We start from the raw sequence: 18,718 nt of genomic DNA, 5'->3' as shown, positions 1-18,718 counted from the left end.
GACTACCGAAAATTTATTATACACAATTATCTACACGGCTCACTTTGTATACGTTTGGTGCATACCGTTATTCTGCTCGATGAGAATTGACAAGATTTATCGTTCTGTAATCAAAAGGACAAAATTATCCATGTACAATGTTGATGTAACAATCCGTCGCAATCTTCGTGGTAGAAATGTTGCAACACTGATCCTTTGTTTCAACTTGAGAATTAGTAAATAATGCAAGATAATATTGAGGATTTTTAATCATTATTACTAATTTTTCAACAACTTTCCGGCATCCAGCATTACCGTAGTTTATTGTAAATATCTTCAATGAACTTTGGTATAAAATCATATACAGAGGTTCCTACAGTCAATGCCTGATTACCACGATGGAAACAGATAGAAAATTGTAAATAGCTAGTTCTAAATAAGGGATTCAATTTGTACATATTGTTTATTTTTTATTGTATCATATACATTGCAATAAGATTTATGACTCTTAAATGACTCCCTAAACGAAAATTACGTAAGAAATATCGTCCATCTAGTTATAGCGGACGAAATTTATTTTTTGCTTTTTGGCTTTAGATAAAAGTAAGCAGCTATCAGGGCAACGGTTGCGTACGTCGCCTTGGCCACCTAGAAAATTCAAAAAAATTGTCACAATTAAAAATAATAAAATCACTTTTTCTTTCCCGTATTACGTAAATTGGTAAAATTGAAGGTTAGAGCTGCAGAGGCGCTAGACTTACATTTGCCCGGCCCGTATTTGTCTGGCTGTTGAAATATTTCGACAGGCCAGTCAATTTCGATTCATCCACATTCGATTCTCCAGACATTTTCTGAAATTGTTACAGTTTATTAGTTGCTATGTACAAACTCTACTTTTATTTCATTCGAGCAAATATCTACCGATAAGTCTTTCTCCGTACGGAACAGCCGAGAAATTGCGCAATGGCCGTCTTGCAAATTGACATGAGCACGCGACGTATGCGCTGTCCCCGAGTTACGGCAAACTACAAAACTACATCGAAGCATAGCATTATTTGTGTCCCCGATATAGTAGCGCTCTCTGACACGAAAAGGCTTTTCGAACTAATTTTCGACTTAACTGAGTGGTAAGAGCAAATCTGTTACCAACTTTACTCTGCCCTACAATGCATAACACAAAGCATACTTACAATAGCGGAGTGTTAGTGTAATGACCGAAACAAAACATAAACAATTCATGTTGCTGTAGCACGAATGACTAATTAAGAAACTTGCTGTGCTGAGACTTTATTGCAAAACATTGTTCATCTTTTTAGATTTGAGATTTGGACGAAAACACAACTCTGCATCGTACAGGATTACGAATATATGCATATTACACATATGAGTAAAACTCTAAGCTCGTCATGCATACTTTTGAAAGCAATATAATTTCAATGACACAAGCACACAACTCGTATTACGTTAAACAGCAACAACACGCATTGAAAAACTAGTATATATAATGTATAAATAATCTTGCAAGACGTATATATTTAGTTAGCTAACTACATCAGGATCGACTAGACACAGAACTTGATCATTGCCTTGGAGGAGTAAACTTCAGATATCCGTTCACAGAAAGTTTAACGTAATTGGAAATATAATTTTTCCAAACTATGATCCATCATTTGACAATTGAGTCGTAGTCCTCGGTGGACATTATTATCACATTACGTTTTATCCACACTAAGTCTAGGTTGTAGTATTTTTAATCTTTTTATATATGTAATAGATCAATATCCCAGCATATGTGGCTTTTGCTACCTACAATTCATAAAAATTAAAAACTTGTTGGTGATATTGAAAATGCAGTAGCATATTACAGGAAGATTAAGTAGTTTTCTTACAATATTAATTTTACTGGTTTGTCATTTTGACTGATAACAATGTTTTCAATGATTTGATGTTGATTGTAATACAAAAGATTTGCACAATAATATTGTAGTGTTAAAAGTCACTCAATTAAATGTGCTATTTACGATTTCATTTCATTGACCAATTTGCCCCAAGTATATTTTGAAAACCCTCTTAAATAAAAAGTTTCATGAAATTTTTCATGTCATGATTTCGTAATTTGGGAAAAAATGATTGAGGCATGTTTATTCCTTTTCTCATTCAAAGTGAATTTAAACTAGATACGGCAAGTTGAAGAAAAGCACTGTGTGCAGATATGCCTATATTGTAAACAGTGAAATTCAATTGCCTATGACTTTTGCAATTATCATTTTTAATGGTAATGAACAAATATGACCCAATTATATTTAAGTACTCTACTTTATGCACATATGAAGAGCAAACTTTTTTTTCTACTCAAACTTTACTGATGCACAAAAAAATGTCAGTATCTTCGTTATTGCTCGAAAAAATTATTTGAACTTTAGTGCACAGTTTACAGTTCAAAGTTTTAAAGTCGAGAACAAAACAATTGTAAAACATTCTACTGTATCAGTCAGAGTTACTCACATTAGCACGTGCATGGTTAGTTGTAGAGCTGAAATGTTTACTCAAATTGGAGAATGATATTCTCTTTTTGTGTAAATTGACTAATGAATTTCCCTTACGCTCTGACACTGTTTTAGTACCACTGTTTGGCAATGTTAGCGGAGAACAATTCGCCGATGGCTTAAATTTTCCTAGTACAGGAAACTTTGAAAATAACGTTTTCCTGTCGGTCAGTGATTTGAATCTATTGGCCTTGGTGAAATTGCTCTGAAATAATACAATACTGATTTTTATTCTTTCTCATAGGTAGAATTTCAACAATTTTTATATATTAGCTTGATATTTGCCTGTTTTTATGTGTAAGCATTTTTTCCTAGACTAGCTGAATTCAATGTGTTTTGAGCCTATCCTAATTGCTTATTGTTAGTGTAATTTAACGATAATCCGTGTTTGTAATAAATTCTGGAGCAATGAATTGAAAAACAGCATAGGTGCAGATAGATTTCGAAAGGCTCAATTATTTTGTTTTGTTTTTGGTAAATTTACACATATATAATATAACAAAATTAAGAATTTATTTTGATTAAAATTATTCTCACCTTAATAGCTGTGTAAAGATCATCGACAGCAATTTTTATTTTTTGAGTATTACTTTCTACCACCGCCATCAATTTCTTTCCTAATATAGGCTCTTTGATGGTGGTTTGAATGTTTTTGAGTAGATTTTCAGTCAAGTTTTTAGTTTCTAGGACTTTGCCTTCTAAGTACGAAATCAAATTTTGAAAATCTCTGTGTGTTATTACTTGTCTCTGAAAGTCAATTTTGAAGGCATGTAAGCGTTTCAGCGTGTCGTCGGATAGTTTGCATATTTTGACAGAGTACACTTGTAAGTTGGACTTAACTTTGAACAATTCTTCTATCGAATAATTCTTATAAGTCTGTAACTCATTGTCATGTATATCATTGGCCTTTTTGAGTATTCCATCAAATAATTCTTTAATTTTCATTTCTGACAAAATCACTAAATTTTTTATTTGATATATTCGAAATTTCAATTGTTCGGGACTTTCACCTGTAATTTCGCAATAGTACTAAAAACTTGTTTTTATAATAGATTTATGTAATTGGAAATGAATCTTAATTTACTTTTTCCAGAAGCTATAAATTTTTGCGTACTAGTGATAGTATGTACAGCATAGGATTTTGCTGTTATCATCAAAGATTTTCTAAACGATTCAGATTTTAAAGATTTCCACTTTCCATGCACGTTAGTTTCCTGGATATTAAAAAAATATTCAACATATTTTTCCATGTTGTAATAGTTCATGTATTAAATAATGTATTGTCCAGGTAAATGAGAGTAAAAAGATTATTATGTTACTTTTCAACTGATGATTTTCATTCTCATAATCATATCGACAGTGAGAAAATTACGATTCATTCAAAAGTAAATGTATTTTGGTGGCGAAAGTAAAAAATTCAAACCTTGACTGCTGTGCAAAGAATATCCATTAGACTTTTAACTTTTTTGTAATGATTTTCAACCGTATCTATCAATTTCTTTTCCAATTTGGGATTGTCGATTGTTTTCTGAATGTTGTCATTCATTCCCTGTATCAGTTTTCGCGTTTGATTAATTTTTTCTTCCAAGTACGTAATTAAACTTGCAAATTCCTCATGAGTTAAGAGTTTAGTTTGCAATCGATTCTTAAAACTGTGCAACCGCTGTATCAGGTCTTCAAATATTTTGCGGATTGTGATATAATACTCTCTGAACTTCGTATCAACTTTTACCAATTCTTCTTTTGAGTAATGTTTACATACATGTAGCTCGTTTTGTTGTAAGATCTTGACTTCGGTAACAATTTTTTCGTAAGTTTCTTTGATTTTATCTTCAGTTTTACATACGAGTCCTTTTAGGTCATCATAAATACGAGTCTGCAAATCGCCACCAAGTACTTCTGTATAAAATGAGAAATAATTTAATTTTCCATAAATGGGGATTCAACTTCGTAACGTGCAGATTGTAAAAAAAAAATTGATTATGATAATTTAATGTGACGTATTTATATTTTGTTGGTCAATATCTTTGTACATTATTTCACACGAACTATGCAAAACTAGAAAACCCAAGAAAATATTAGTACATTTATGAAAGGTAATGGCTATTTACTTATCTCACTGACAGTTTATTACTTATGTAGTAAGTATTGAGGCATACTTTGGTTATCATACTCTTAAATCTATTTCCGAAATTTTATGTTGATCAAATTTGGTATATTTACGTTTATTGGAAAATAACCCATTCACGTAAGTGATAAATCGTGAAATGTAGATGGTAGCGGTCGATTTCAAACTCTGTGCCACAGTTTGTTGTTTTTTACTCGGTTGCGATTTAGCTACATGATTTTTGTATGGCTTTTCTTGCAAAGGATCAGACATTGTGCCCTATTGTACAGCACATTATTTATTATTAATATATATTAAAATATAATTAATAAGAAAAGTACGATTCACAAGAGATTTATACAACCAAATAACTGCATGTCAAACGAGCTTGACATTCCTCTTTATATATGTACGTTATAAGCAGCTTTTGTTTAATTAGTTTTTTTTTCCTTGGCGTTGTTGAAACTTTGTAATAACAGAAATGAATTTTCTCATATAATGTTAAGATTCAAATAAAATATTATCAACATCAAAGAATGAATAAAATCTCGTTAATTACTTATTTTCTTTGGGGACTACCCTAATAGAATGTCAAATACATAGCTCTCAATTAAGTATTTCATGATAGTGCTGTACTGTAATTATTACTATTATCACAATATACCTATAAAAATTCCTTAAGTCGTCTACTCATAGAAAAGTATACTTTTTTTTCCACAGATTTACTTTGGCGAATTTTGCATACTTCACAAACATCTACTCACAATCAGTCAATACTTTAACAATATTCTCTGTATAATATAGCACGGTAGATTAGTTAATAACAAAACGAATAATATTTTCAATACATGTGTAAAGTAAAGATCCTTTCAATTCTTAAACTAAAAATAATAAAAACTGCGATAGTTTATTGACTCAAGAAAGATCTTAACAAGTTTAGCGCATAACTGAAATATGCTTATGTTATGTATAAAATTTATATAACAATTATAATTGTCAGGTCTTCTTCATAGGAACCGTATCAGTTCTGTCATATCAGACACATTGAAATATGAGCTGGTTCGTTGGAAGTAAAATTTAATTGGATGAAACGAAATTCGATTTGACTCGAATGATGATTCATGATAGCCAATACTCATCATCTTGCTTATAAGATGTGACGATTTTCTGAAAAGTAGGAAACATGTTGTGTTACATGCACTGCGGCTGTGTTGCGATATCTGAGGGTAATATTGAACATTAAAATAACTATGTACCATCAATCCATATAAATTTGAACCAGGTAGTGTTTGTTTTTCTTCACACAGTTTCCGAATCTCTTCTTCAGAAATGACTTCCAAGCTGGTCATTAATCGGAGTAATGATCTCAATGGAGTCAAATGTAAAACACCTTTAATCCTTCTAGAATTTGTCATTCTAGGTAAACGTATATTTGTACTAAAAAAAATAAAAAAATAAAAAATGCACACCTGTTACGTACGTCATATTAAATAAACTGAGTTGAGAAGGATAACTTCTATTTTGAGTCTGGGAATCTGGAATCTTCTAATTTGATGTTAATGGTTCACATGCGAATGCGAGTGAGTTGGATGTATTTCAATTATTGAAGAAGTCAAGATTTTCTATTTTATTAACAGTGCTTTGGTTTCAATTTGCAGAGAGATTAATTTTCATCTCAGAAGAGAACTGCGGTAATACCTTCAAATTGCTATTTTCTTCGTTTCTTATTCAGTTATCATCTCTTATCATTTTGGAAATATTGCATAATTTAAATACTGACCTATCTAATTGGGTGAATAAAAACGGACTTTGAGATCTATCCACCTCCAAGAAATTAATCTTTACTTGTAGTAGGTCTAGTAAACGTAGTATTACATTACGATTTGGGTAGCTTGTGAAGATTGAGATAATTTCATCAGTACAAACCCATCCTTCATTTCTAACATTGAACAAGTAGATCGTTTGATAATTTACTCCTGAAATAATTCACATTAAGATCAATGATGCATACAAACGTGAACACTATTTTTCCACATTTTTTGTATACATTAGAAACAAATATATGAGACATGATTTCATTTGAAGAAATTTACGTACAAAGATGAACTCACCAATTGGTTTGAAGACTTTGGGTGGATCTCGAGTAGAGGTGGATGGTGAAATATTATTATCATTTTCATTTGTTGTCTTTTCTCTTAGTGGTACAACTGTTGCGGGTATTACTTGGTCATATTTTGGCGAAGTGGCAGTGTTTTCTTCAATGGAACTTGGAAGTCCATTTTCTGTCACATCATGACTATCTACGCTTAAGCTCAACTTACCCGGCTGTGTTGATAAATCACAGTTTTCATATTCAGACGAACGTTTAGAGTGAAAATCTATCAGTCCTCTAGGTCTGTTAGAATCCTTAGAACGTTTCATACACACTGTGAAACCTGAACTATCTGACTGATTTGTATTACTTGATGAAAACTCTGAAATTTCCCCGGGCATCTGCGTATGTTGGCTGATGTTGATGTTAGCCTTGTCCTGTTGTGGAAGCATCTGTGAGTCATTTAATCCCGATGATACATTTTTTTTACCAAAATCTACTCTCGTGTTTGATGGTAATTTTTCTGTGGATGCTTCAAGTGGAACACGAGGTATTTGATTGGTTTGGTTTGGTACATAGAAGCGTGAATTGTGATATGGATCCCAAGACGGTGAACATTGATGTGCGCATGGAATGTTAGTGAACTGACAGTTAGGTGCTGGATTAACAAATGGAGGTCTATGCCAGTTTGATGCTGGAGCGTAGAACCCAGGTGCACTGGGTGTGAACAAGGGTAACTGCTGTATTGGTTGTGGATGGTGCATTATATGAGGTTGTTGCGCCCGGTATGAAAAATTTAGTCCATACTGTTGTTGGCCATATGGATGTGGCGGTGAAAAGTGTGGATACAAATCGATAAATTGTGGCTGAAGATGGTATGGAATAACGTTAGGTGTTGTATTAATACCTTTGATATTAGAGAACTCCAGATTATTATTGTTATTCACTGTTACATGCTTGTTAGAATTTTCAGAGTTAGCATAACCGTTTTGAAATAGATTCTGCTCATTTACCGAGGTTTGTGGACTCCTTTGATTTGGCGTTGAGCAATATTTATCTCGTCTCAGCTCCCTATTAAATATTCCTTTATTTTGGGCTTCTGTACACTTGTCAAGTTCAATTTTCATTTCACACGTGGTTTGACCACATTCTGGTATTTCTGAACTGCCTCGAGAAATTCCGATAAGATTATGAGTCTCTTGATTCTGTTTAGTCCATGGCAATAATCTTGGGACGTTTTGTTCTGCGTTAGGCAAAACTTCCTTTTGTTTCATACAGCTTTGATCCATATTTTTCTTGTCTGGAGTTAATACTAACGTCATCTTGGCTATTTTCTGTCGCAAATTAGCCAGTCTTTCTTGTCTCAACTTTATTGTACGTTGCTTGACCTGTCGACAATTTGGTGAAATTAAATCTACATTGTACGAATCATTGATTTTTGCCACGTTTTGATTATGTGAGTGTGATTCTAAAGTGGTTGTAAATATAGTATCGCTATTTGTCATTGGTGTTGATGATGATAATATTAGGTGACTGTGTGTGCCTACATTTTTCATTGCATGATCATACTTAGATGAAGATGGTGTTTCTGTTGGATCAAATTTTAATTTGTCAAACACATCAATGTTTGTAGCTAATCTGATTTCTTTTATTGCAGTTTTAGAAATATCAGATAGCACTGGAGAGCTGAATTGCGGTGATATAGGAGACTTGGTTTTATTTCTAAACACCATCTGATGAGGGTCAGTATAAGAAGGCAGAGGAGGCCTGTAAGTATTTGATAGTACTCTGGGAGTTAAACTTTGTGGATGACTTGGTGAAAACGTGCGATGCGAAGTGAAACTATCATCAGATGGATCAGCATGTATTTCAGAATTGGATCCTGAAAAAACTGAATTCTGATGGCCCCATGCTTCTCCATAAGAAGGCAGTGCACTTTGATCATTTTCTGTCGAGTTTATTGTGTGATAGAGTTTGTTGTTTCGAAAACTTACCGAGTCCGTTGATACAGGAGTTTCTTCACTACGCTCGCCAATTCTTGCATTTGTTTCATTTGTTTGTGTATTATACATCACTGGATCACGTTTGTAGTAAATATTTGACGCAGGTTTGTTAGGAACAGTGCCAACATCGAGTAATTCATCACACTTAACATTTCTGATCTTGTCTTTACGGGCAATGCTAGTGTTGTTTATCAATTTTGGATTTCTTGGCGGAATGGGCGGTTTTTCAATGTTATTAATAGACTCTTCTTGAAAGCTCTCCTCTTTTTCAGTTTTAACTTTTTGTGTAAAATTTGTTGTAATATATTCTTTGAATGGATTTGTATCATGCAATTCCCATTTTGTAAAAGCTCCGTTTTCATCACTGTTTACACAGTTTGTACCAGTAATTTTTTGGTTTGCATTTGAGAAAGTGTTCTTGAACAATTCATTCGTTTCTGTTGTAGAGAATTCATTTCCATTATTTTCACGATGTTCATTCTCTGTAAGCTTAGAAAAATTATAGCTTGTGTATTCATTTGCTGTTTTAATATCCCGACATTCATTCTGCACGTTTGACTGACCTGTGACGGTTGAGTTTGAGTTCTTGTCATGAAAAATTGTGGTGCTTGCATTAAACCAGCTCTCATTCAGATAATCTAAACCAAAGCTATGGTTATTCTCATGTGTGGAATTCAACCCAGCAGGTTGATTATTGTCACTTTTTGGAGGAAAAACTTGTGTACCGTGAAAAAATTTTTGTGCATCAAATATTGGAACATTAGAATCATTATTACTGTTGCTTGCAATTTTGTCTACATTGGGCAAAGGTGTACTGCTGGTAAAACGAGGGGGATTGGGCTCGTTGGTGTTCACGTTTGTCGAATAATCACTTGACCCTGCATACCTGTTTACAGTTGTTGCAAGTTCTTCATTATTGTTTTCTTGGTAAGTTTGAAATGGATTTGTACTTGACCATTGCATATTTGAATTTTTACTTGTAGATGGTGACGCTGTTGTGTAGGAAGTATTTAGCATTGTATTATTAATAGCGTTGACGTTGCCACTTTGCAAAAGAAGCTGATGAAAGATCGTTGCTAATTGCATATACATTTCCCATGGCTTTTTCCAAAGTTCCATGATTGTTTCTGATGGAGGTACCATAGGATTTTTGTTCTCATTTGTACTAGAGGAATTCAAGAATGGAGAATTTTCCACTTCAGTACTGGTGTAGTCTTTGACATTTAAATATTCGCTAGCGAAAGCCGCAAAAACTGACGGCTCCAAAGGTTTTGTGAAACCTGGTGGCGGTCTCACTGATTTCGCTGAACTTTCAAGTAAAATACTCTGTGGTGAAATTAGCGGCACATTTTCCATGACTTTTATTGTTTCTTGTAGATCAATTTTCCGGTCATCTAGGTATGAACTCTCCAAGGCAATGGTTTCCCCCTATAAGCATTTTACAAAGACCAAATAAAGTGATCATTTTGAAATATGACAAACTTATATAATTGTTTTATGAAAATCAGCTTTCGATAATTGAATATGGGAAAAATAATCACTTCATGTGATCTTTATAACGGTGCTACAGAATAAAGGTGCAGTAATGAAAGCAAAACCTGTTTACTTTACAATATTGTTCATTTATTATCAAATATACAAAACATTAGACTATGTTTTGGGACAACTGAATAATGTAACATAAAGTTATAATTTTTCCCACAGCATAATAATAAGCTTTATAACTAATAAAATGTGTAAGTAATCAAACGAAACTCAAATGAATAATTATTTAAAAGTTCAGTGATTTTTTATAAATGTCATTACAAATATTCATTATCACTCGATACATTCAATGTTACAATTGCCAATTGTACTTTCATGACGCAATAGTTTATAATACGACAATTGTAAGTGAATAAACATCACTTTCCATTTGCAAATAAATGAGAATTTTTTTAATCGTTTTTACCTATAAGCTAATTAAACGAATATAATAACAAAGAAACGTAAACTCAGTTCAAGCTTTTAGAAGTAAAAATAACTACTGAAAACCAATCTGAATCAGAATACTGCTCACTTAGCGCGATTATCTATGACGTTCAAACAATCGAACAAAGATCACCAAATCGTTTTTGATGCTGATTTCTTCAACGAGTCAGATAGTTACCAGTAGCATGAAGTCTTTTCTTCCAGATTTAGATCTTTTTGATTTAGATTTTACTTAACATGGAAACAGTGGCTTCCATTTATTCTTTCAATTATTTTTCAAGCATAGACTTTATTTTATTAAAAAGTGACAATGATAGACTGCTATTACTCGAACTACTTTCATTGGAAAGTAAATTATCATTGTTTAAAACCGTATCAGTATTTATTTGTGTAATATTTTTATCCTGAAGGTCGTCAGTTTTGCAAGACTTTACCGTCAACCGATGTTTCTTGATTGATGATAAAATTGGAAGTCTTTGTAACTCATTGTCAAAAGATTCTGTATCATCACTGGAGCATGATTTTGATTCTCTGTCAAGAGTTCCATACTTATTTCTTAAGTATGTATCATTTGAATGATTGGATACGTTTGCACTTATGGCATTTGTAACAAGAAAATCTGAATCTTTACTTGAACTTGAAGTATTTGATAAGTCGGCAAACATTTCTGAATCAGACGCTGACTCTTTCTTTTCTATTTCTTCGAATGTGTCATCATCAATAGAACTTGTTCCTGACTTTCCATTTTCTGATGTATTTTCTTTGCTCTGCAAGGAATCCTCGATTTGTTTAGAGTTGGTATTGAACTGCCTTAGACTTGTTTTATCTTTGAAATTTTTCAACATTGCCTGCATGGTCATTGTTTTGTTCGTAAGACTACGAGTTGGTATTTTGTTGTCACAGGTTGTGGCTACAGGTATGTGGTTCTGATATTCCATAGATGTTCCACTAAGACTTTTTACATGAGGAATTTCAACAATCGACTTTTCATATTTTTGTGACTTATGTATAATTGGAGAAGCGTTATCAAATGTGCTCTCATCTCCTGGAATAGGACTTTGGTTGCCAGAACTACTAGGTATTGAAGTTATCGGTTCCTTTTCGTTGTTATTATTGGAAGTTCGAATTAATGTATTCCCATAGGTAAATTTATCTGACCTTTTGATACGTTCTTGAGTTTCACTGTCAGGAACTTTTTCATCCACAATTAATGCTGACTGTTTCTCAGGTTTGAGTACATTGTTTTCAAGTAACTTCGAGTTGTCAGAAATGTTATCATTGGGCTTAATCTGATTATCTTTCGAAACGTAGTTCTCACCATACTGTTTTTCATAAATTTTTTCAGTAATTTTTTCAACATTTGGTTTATCTCTGAGATAATTTGAGTTGCAAACATCAGCCACTTCAGAGTTATCGGTTATTTCAGATATTTTTGCTGAATCTGGGTTGATGATTGCACGTTCTAATTTGTGCATAATGCGAGACATGTAATTATCCTGACCTTTCATGAAATCTTGCCATACACCATTTACTTCCCACTCATCTCTGTCCTCCAAATCATCCATATCATTGACTATAGGCACATAAACCTGAGTTTTAGTTTTCGGGACACATGTGTCGATCTTATTATCTCCTGACTGTATAAAAGTGTTATCAGGTGTTATTTGTACTTGAATGTCTTCAGCATCTCGTGATAAATCATTTTGCCGACTGGCTATGATTTCATCATTATCTAAAGTTTCAGTATCGAAATTTTTGTCTAATTCGATATCAATTTTGGTTCGAATTACAGATGGACTATCATTTTCTGAATTAGAATATGACCGACTAAGGTCATCAGAATCCAGTTCAGAAGTGTTACTAGAATGACCCTGTAGTTCTACTGAATTATCAACTTGCTCTTTTGTCTCAAATGTAGATACTAGACTGGTATTTGAAATGAAGCTGGTGCCTTGGCAAATTGAGGCATGACTCTCTTTTTGTTTCTGTGTAGGGTTAGATGTTTGATAACAAATGTCCAAAGAATCTAAGACATTTACATCTTGCTTATTGCAGGCTGTGATATTGCTAGAAGTACTTTCTGTCAAATTGTCTCGAACAAGCCTGTTATTTGACAACGATATTTCATCATCGTTTTTCCGAGTTAAATCTAAATTTGATATTTCATCATTTTGACCGGAATCTTCAGCTTTGCACTTCTTTTCCGATCGTTCATCTAACTCGTGACTACATTCAATATTTGTAGATGGTATGTCACTGATATTGATGTTCGTATTTGGAATTATGCCATGCATAGTTGGCGATACCTGATTTCGAGAACTAATTGAAGCTTTTGCGAATTGTTTTGTCAAATATAATTCACCTTCACAGGATACATCTCGAGCTTTTGGTAATCCAATAATTTTTTCTGAACTATCAACCGAATCTGTGAGATCCATGCTACTCGAAGTTGGGGCTATTGAGATGCTATTCGTACCAACAGTTTCCTCAGAACTTTCGGATGACAAATTTTGTCTGGAAACCGAAGGTACATTTTTCTTCTTCTTGCTATTTAAATAAGCGAACATTGTTGAAAATCGATTTTTTGGTAGTGAATTAGATGTCGTACAACTCTGATTAGTATTTTGCAACGCAGTTATGGAACCAGCAGATTTATTTAAATTTGTTTGACAAGCACTACTTTTGATTACCAATGAACTTTGATTGATCACTCCATCTTTAGGTGTCAAAATTTCATTAGTTTCAAGTTTATTTTCAGGTTTACTCAAATCAGATATATCCGAACTACAATGATGGCCCATATTTTTCAATTGTATAATGAAATTGAGATCTGCATCTGATGTGTTTTCAGATGCAGCGCCCCTGGATTTACTTTTTAAATCTCTGCCTCTAAGAATTTGCAATATCTCAGGCGATGCAGATACCTTCATTAAATCGATATCTGATTCCTCAAAACGCTTTCGTCTCATTCTCAGTAAAGGAGTAATAACACCTGCTTTATTCTCAATGTTTCCGTCAGGCGACCACCACAATTTTTCACCATGAGCACTGTAATAATGATCATTGTTACTTTTAATTGCGTTCAGAAAATAATCTTTAGCTGGTAATATTTGCTTTACAGGAAATTTGTCAACGGGTTCAACAATTACCTCTTTAAAATTAGTAACATATTTATGAGGCACAGATCCTTTTTGAATGTCGTCACTAGACTTATCACTACGTTGACAAATTGCAGATTCACCTGTACCTTCTTCACGTAAATTGAAGAATGGAAATTCAGGGATAGCTGATGCTTTAGCTCTTGCAACTGGCTTGATTCCCTGCTCAGTTTTTACTGCAGTGCGAATTTTTGACCAATCAACATCGTCCGCCAAACCATGACCTCCAAAAAAACTTTGAAATGAACCAAAATATTTCACTTTATCAGAATTTGGTTCGTGTTTGGCGTTTTTGCAATCTTCAGATGAAACTTTATAATCATTGCAATGGCCATTGCAATCTGATCCATGTGTACGCTGTTCTACTGAAGATGTGGCTGTTGAACTATGTTCAACTATCTCAATGTTGGTCTTTGCAGCACACATTGAATCAAGTTTAGATTTAAAAATCTTACTAAATCGATTTTCATTCATAGACTTCGGAGAAGAATTGATCATTTCCAATGCCAAATTATCAGGTAAACAATGTTTTTCGTTCGCAGTACTCTGTTCAGAAGTTGAGTTATGTTCAAAATTAACATCATTTCCTGGAGATATATTATTTTGGTTTCGACCTTTCTTATATTTGGAAAATTTTGTCATCAAGCTTTTTACACAATCGGCAGACTTCAGTTTTAGTTCAGAATTAGAATTAGAATTAGATTCAGATTCGGGGTGAACAACGTGTTTGTTGCTCGCTTGCTGATTTAATTGACCCCTTTCTTTTGCTTTTACATGCTTATCATAGTGATAATTTATGCATTTTACATAATGTCTAAATACGTAATTTGAAGGCCTATTACGCACCATGCTACCAAATTCCGCCAGCCCTTTATGTACCATCCAGTCATTTATATGGTCGTCTGCTTCTTCTCGTGTGTCAACCAATGATATCAGCATTGAATTATTCTACAGAAATAAAATTTATTCACAATTATTTCATAAAATGGATAGTAGTATCAAAGAATTCAATTCGAAATCTGGTGCAGGTAGTTAAAGGAGATCTGTCACACTTAACAATTCAATCTTGAAGTAATATTTACGCAGTTCGTGTTAATATTTTTGTCATATTATTGATGGTTTTAATAACCATCTTACCTCTCTGTCAATTTTATTGACGATAGCAACCAATGGTATATCAGCAACTTTCTCCCAAAAATCTGAACTTGCTCCTCTTGTCCAAGCATCGTGTTTTACAGGTTTAATGTTGTACAATCCACAAGGAATTGATTGAGCTGGTAAATTTGAGAATAGTCTATGTAAGAACCTCACATCTTCTGGTGGATACGTTTTGGTTGTACCATAATCGTAAAATACTAACTGCAATAAAAATATTCATTGTTAATTTCAGGTGCACTTTAATGACGATGCTTAAACTTTCAGCCATGGCTTGCATTCGAATGATTTCAACATAGAAGCTCGATCCTCTACCAAGCGCTATGGCTGCTAGTTTCAACATCACAACTAAATGCTATTCAACTCTTGCATGGTTATTTTGAAATTATTAATCCTCAATTTACCGTAACATCTCCATCTGGTTTTACAGTTTTAATTATGGCTCGATGCCATTTATCTTCAAACATGCAAACGCAATTCAAGCCTTTTTCCACTACGACGCTTGGGATAGTGTAATTGGATCCTTCTCGCTGATAGAATTCACTGAAAATAAAAATGGTGTACTTTTAGCAGACATTAAGAACAAACCTAATTGTACTGCAAACTATTCAGCAGAAGCCATGACATTTTCATACTGAGCTAGGTGTGAATTGCTCAGTTCTGTTATTACCAGGCAAGCTATGCAAAAAAAAAAAGAGTTGAGAACCTTGGGATTTTGGTATTTGAGCAATTCAGTTTCATTTCAGAAAGATATCACCCAAATGGATGCAGTCCTTGTAAGCAGAAAATCAGCACCAATGATAAACTTAATAAACTTTCTTCCTGAATACTAACTGTATATTTTCCATTAGTTGTCCTAACTTCATGCGTTTTTTCCGTAAATGAACCCAGAACAAACTGGGTGTATAAACCTCTGAAACAACAACTTCCAGGTGATGGAGAGATCCATCAGAGGGAGGTTCTGGTATCCTCTCTTGACCAACACTTTCACCGTGGCTCATTACATCATGTGGTATTAATTTTTGAGATACTTGTAAATCCTGTAAAACAAGTATACAGCTAATCAGTTCCATACTTTTTTATGAAAGTTTTGGATCACAAATTTTTGTTATAATGATATAGGTTCATTTTAACGTAATAATGTGAATATCAGAAAAATTTGTGTCATAGGATATTAATATTATAGCTTAATTACATACCAGTGCCGGAGGAATGGGATCCACATCCTCATAATCATCATCAAATGTATCTGCCCAATCAGAATGTTGCCCATCAGAAGCGAGCTTCTTCACCTCAGTCGGTACTGGTTTACTTGCATCGTATAATATAAAATCCCCACGATTATCCCATCTACATAAGTGAAAAATACTCGCAAGCTGGGATGCGAGATCGCAAACACTTTGGAACCCAAGTTCTGCATAGTCCAGTGGAACATTGTATTCATCCAAATATGTTTGAGGCAGATCGGCGCACCATATTCCATGTGGATGTTTTTGAATTAATTGTTGCAAACGTGACTTTAATCTGTCGTTAATTATGTCGACCAATTCTTCATCGTCGGATGCATAAGTGTCATAAGTTTCATGGTTCTGTTCACTTGGTTCTGTATAATACGCATTGTCTGTCAATTTGCTCATTGTCTCGTTGTTTAAATTATTTCCTAGAGGTAGCGTACTGGGCTTGGGCTGCGACTGCATTTGTTTAAGTGATCCTGCACCACGTTCAATGAATTTTGCTGAAGACATTCTTCCTGGACCTTGTCCTAGGCTTGTCCATGATGACTGCTGAGGCAGATTATCATTCTCAACTTTGTGATTATTCATGGAAGCATAGTGAAACCTAATCTCTTCGTCGCCAAATTCATCATCATAAAAGACATCTTCATCTTCTTCTGCACCAGCAGGGTAAGAGTTCGTCACTGGTGTACTGTTGACACTCATCAAAGGTTGAGGGGTTTTTGAGTTGTTTGATGTCCCTGCTTCAGGCTGATTGGGCGATCTAATGTTATGCTGTGCTGTGTTACTGGTGACATTGAGAGAACGGCTTAGAAAAACCATGTTGCCTCTCGTGTAAGCAATATGGGACATGCTCATCAAGTAATCATCAACATTCGTAAGATTCACTGTACCAGCGATTGCAGATGAATTTTGCAAGTATTCCACAATATGATCTTTCTTCACACCATTTGGCTCTCTGGTAAGCATAATAGCAATTTCTTTCTGCACATTATTTGGTATAAATGGTCTCGGTTCTCTTACCGTTGGACCATACCTAGAAGGCTTACTGGTTTTTCGACGTGATCCACAACTTTTCTTAGCTGGTTTTTGTCTGACTACTAGATCATTAACATGCTTAATCTTTTCCGATACAACAGGGAAAACCAGATGTGTTCCATTTGATGGCCTAAGTTTTACATGATCAGGAATGCTACGTAAAAAGTCCAACACCGAAATGCATCCAAAATCTCGATAAGGTATAGTTCTACCCTCGTTTTCTCTGTAATCTCTTTCTAGTTCGTGTACTGTACTGTCGCCTTTCCTTGATACCAGAAGACAGGCGAGAAGCTTCCCAAGGTCATCGCGCTTTTGTTGCACTGACATTTTCAGACAAAATATTGCCAAATTCACCTACAATATTAACACCCAATTGAAAAAGATTGAGTAGAAGATATTCACTACTACGGGCAAAAATGGGAATTCAAATACGATGAAGATATAAGGGGGTGCCCTGGTAAATTTTGGTGTTGACGTATATATTTCCAAATTTCGAAACCCATGTATTTCGAAAGCAAAACAAAGGTTTAGTAGCCCCATTTTGTACACAATTCTGAACAAAAACACTCCAACACATTTTCATTTAATGCAGAAATTAAGAAATGGCACGTATTGCACGAAATCGCAATAGTAAATTCGTAGAATTCATGCAATTTCTTTATTTCTGCGTCAAATAAAAATGTATTCGAGTATTTTTGTTCAGAGTTATACAGTACAAAATAGGGATGTTGAGCCTTTTTTCGCATTTGTGATACGCGGACTTTGATATTAGGAGATATATACGACAACGTCAAAATCGACTAGAGCACCCCTTAACGAACACTTTGTTTATGAAGCTATTTAATTTAAAAGCATGACAAATATAGATAAAAGAACGAAAATAGACCAGCATAGGTTGCTCAAATTTAACCTGAGTCGGTTACAACAGCCATCAAACAATTTCAGGTCAACTAATTCGTATATTCAAGCTGTTCAATTATTACTCACATGGCATGGCCAACAAAAATGATAGAAATTATACTTACATGTTACTTCCAAGATTAAGGCCTGTCTACGATACAGCAACGAAATAGATGGCAGCTTATAATTTTTTTCTCAATGTAATTTGTACCGTCAACAAGAGTGGTCCAACAACGAACGTGGTTTCACAACAGGTGAGTGTATTAACGTTGACCGAAGAATCAGAAGGATGTATTCTTCCGTCATTGGTATTAACTTCAAGCACTAATCTCAACTGTTTCGTAAATTACACGTGCTACCCAAACAAAAGCCCAAAGCGGGTCTGTGGCAAGCGCCGCACTTCACAGCGTAGAATTCAATAAATGCGGGGAACGGACTCAACGCTAGCCGAACCGCATTTGCGAGGCGACTGGCGTCACACTTCAGAGACCGGTATCTATAGAGACAACTTCAAAACTTTGTCCAAAACAGCCC

The 18,718-nt window shown here is 34.2% G+C and overlaps 2 protein-coding genes across 5 annotated transcripts; both read right to left on the bottom strand.

Annotated features, from left to right (window-relative positions):
* Positions 1-423: 423 nt before the first annotated feature.
* Positions 424-1,222, bottom strand: LOC124178838. Its single transcript, XM_046562571.1, has 4 exons — positions 1,170-1,222; positions 901-1,012; positions 741-830; positions 424-627 (listed from the first exon to the last, which is right to left on the bottom strand). The coding sequence occupies exons 1-4, from the start codon at positions 1,205-1,207 to the stop codon at positions 553-555; spliced, it is 315 nt and encodes a 104-aa protein (XP_046418527.1). The 5' UTR covers positions 1,208-1,222; the 3' UTR covers positions 424-552.
* Positions 1,223-4,514: 3,292 nt separating this feature from the next.
* On the bottom strand, positions 4,515-18,711 carry LOC124178821. Of its 4 annotated transcripts, XM_046562513.1 has the most exons (13): positions 18,310-18,701; positions 16,211-17,638; positions 15,846-16,051; positions 15,416-15,554; positions 14,994-15,215; positions 14,703-14,804; positions 8,719-10,155; positions 7,738-8,112; positions 6,954-7,176; positions 6,744-6,839; positions 6,413-6,608; positions 5,889-6,069; positions 4,515-5,799 (listed from the first exon to the last, which is right to left on the bottom strand). In XM_046562513.1, exons 2-13 carry the CDS (start codon positions 17,609-17,611, stop codon positions 5,752-5,754), a joined length of 4,626 nt encoding a protein of 1,541 aa, XP_046418469.1. In that variant the 5' UTR covers positions 17,612-17,638; positions 18,310-18,701; the 3' UTR covers positions 4,515-5,751. The 4 variants fall into 4 exon arrangements, with proteins under 4 accessions (XP_046418469.1, XP_046418467.1, XP_046418468.1 ...); XM_046562511.1 differs by having other exon boundaries at positions 6,744-7,176; positions 18,310-18,700; XM_046562512.1 differs by having other exon boundaries at positions 6,744-7,161; positions 18,310-18,700.
* Positions 18,712-18,718: the final 7 nt, after the last annotated feature.

The sequence above is a fragment of the Neodiprion fabricii genome, chromosome 3, assembly GCF_021155785.1.
Source record: "Neodiprion fabricii isolate iyNeoFabr1 chromosome 3, iyNeoFabr1.1, whole genome shotgun sequence".
Lineage (NCBI taxonomy): Eukaryota > Metazoa > Arthropoda > Insecta > Hymenoptera > Diprionidae > Neodiprion > Neodiprion fabricii.
This window is presented reverse-complemented; position numbering and strand designations above follow the sequence as displayed.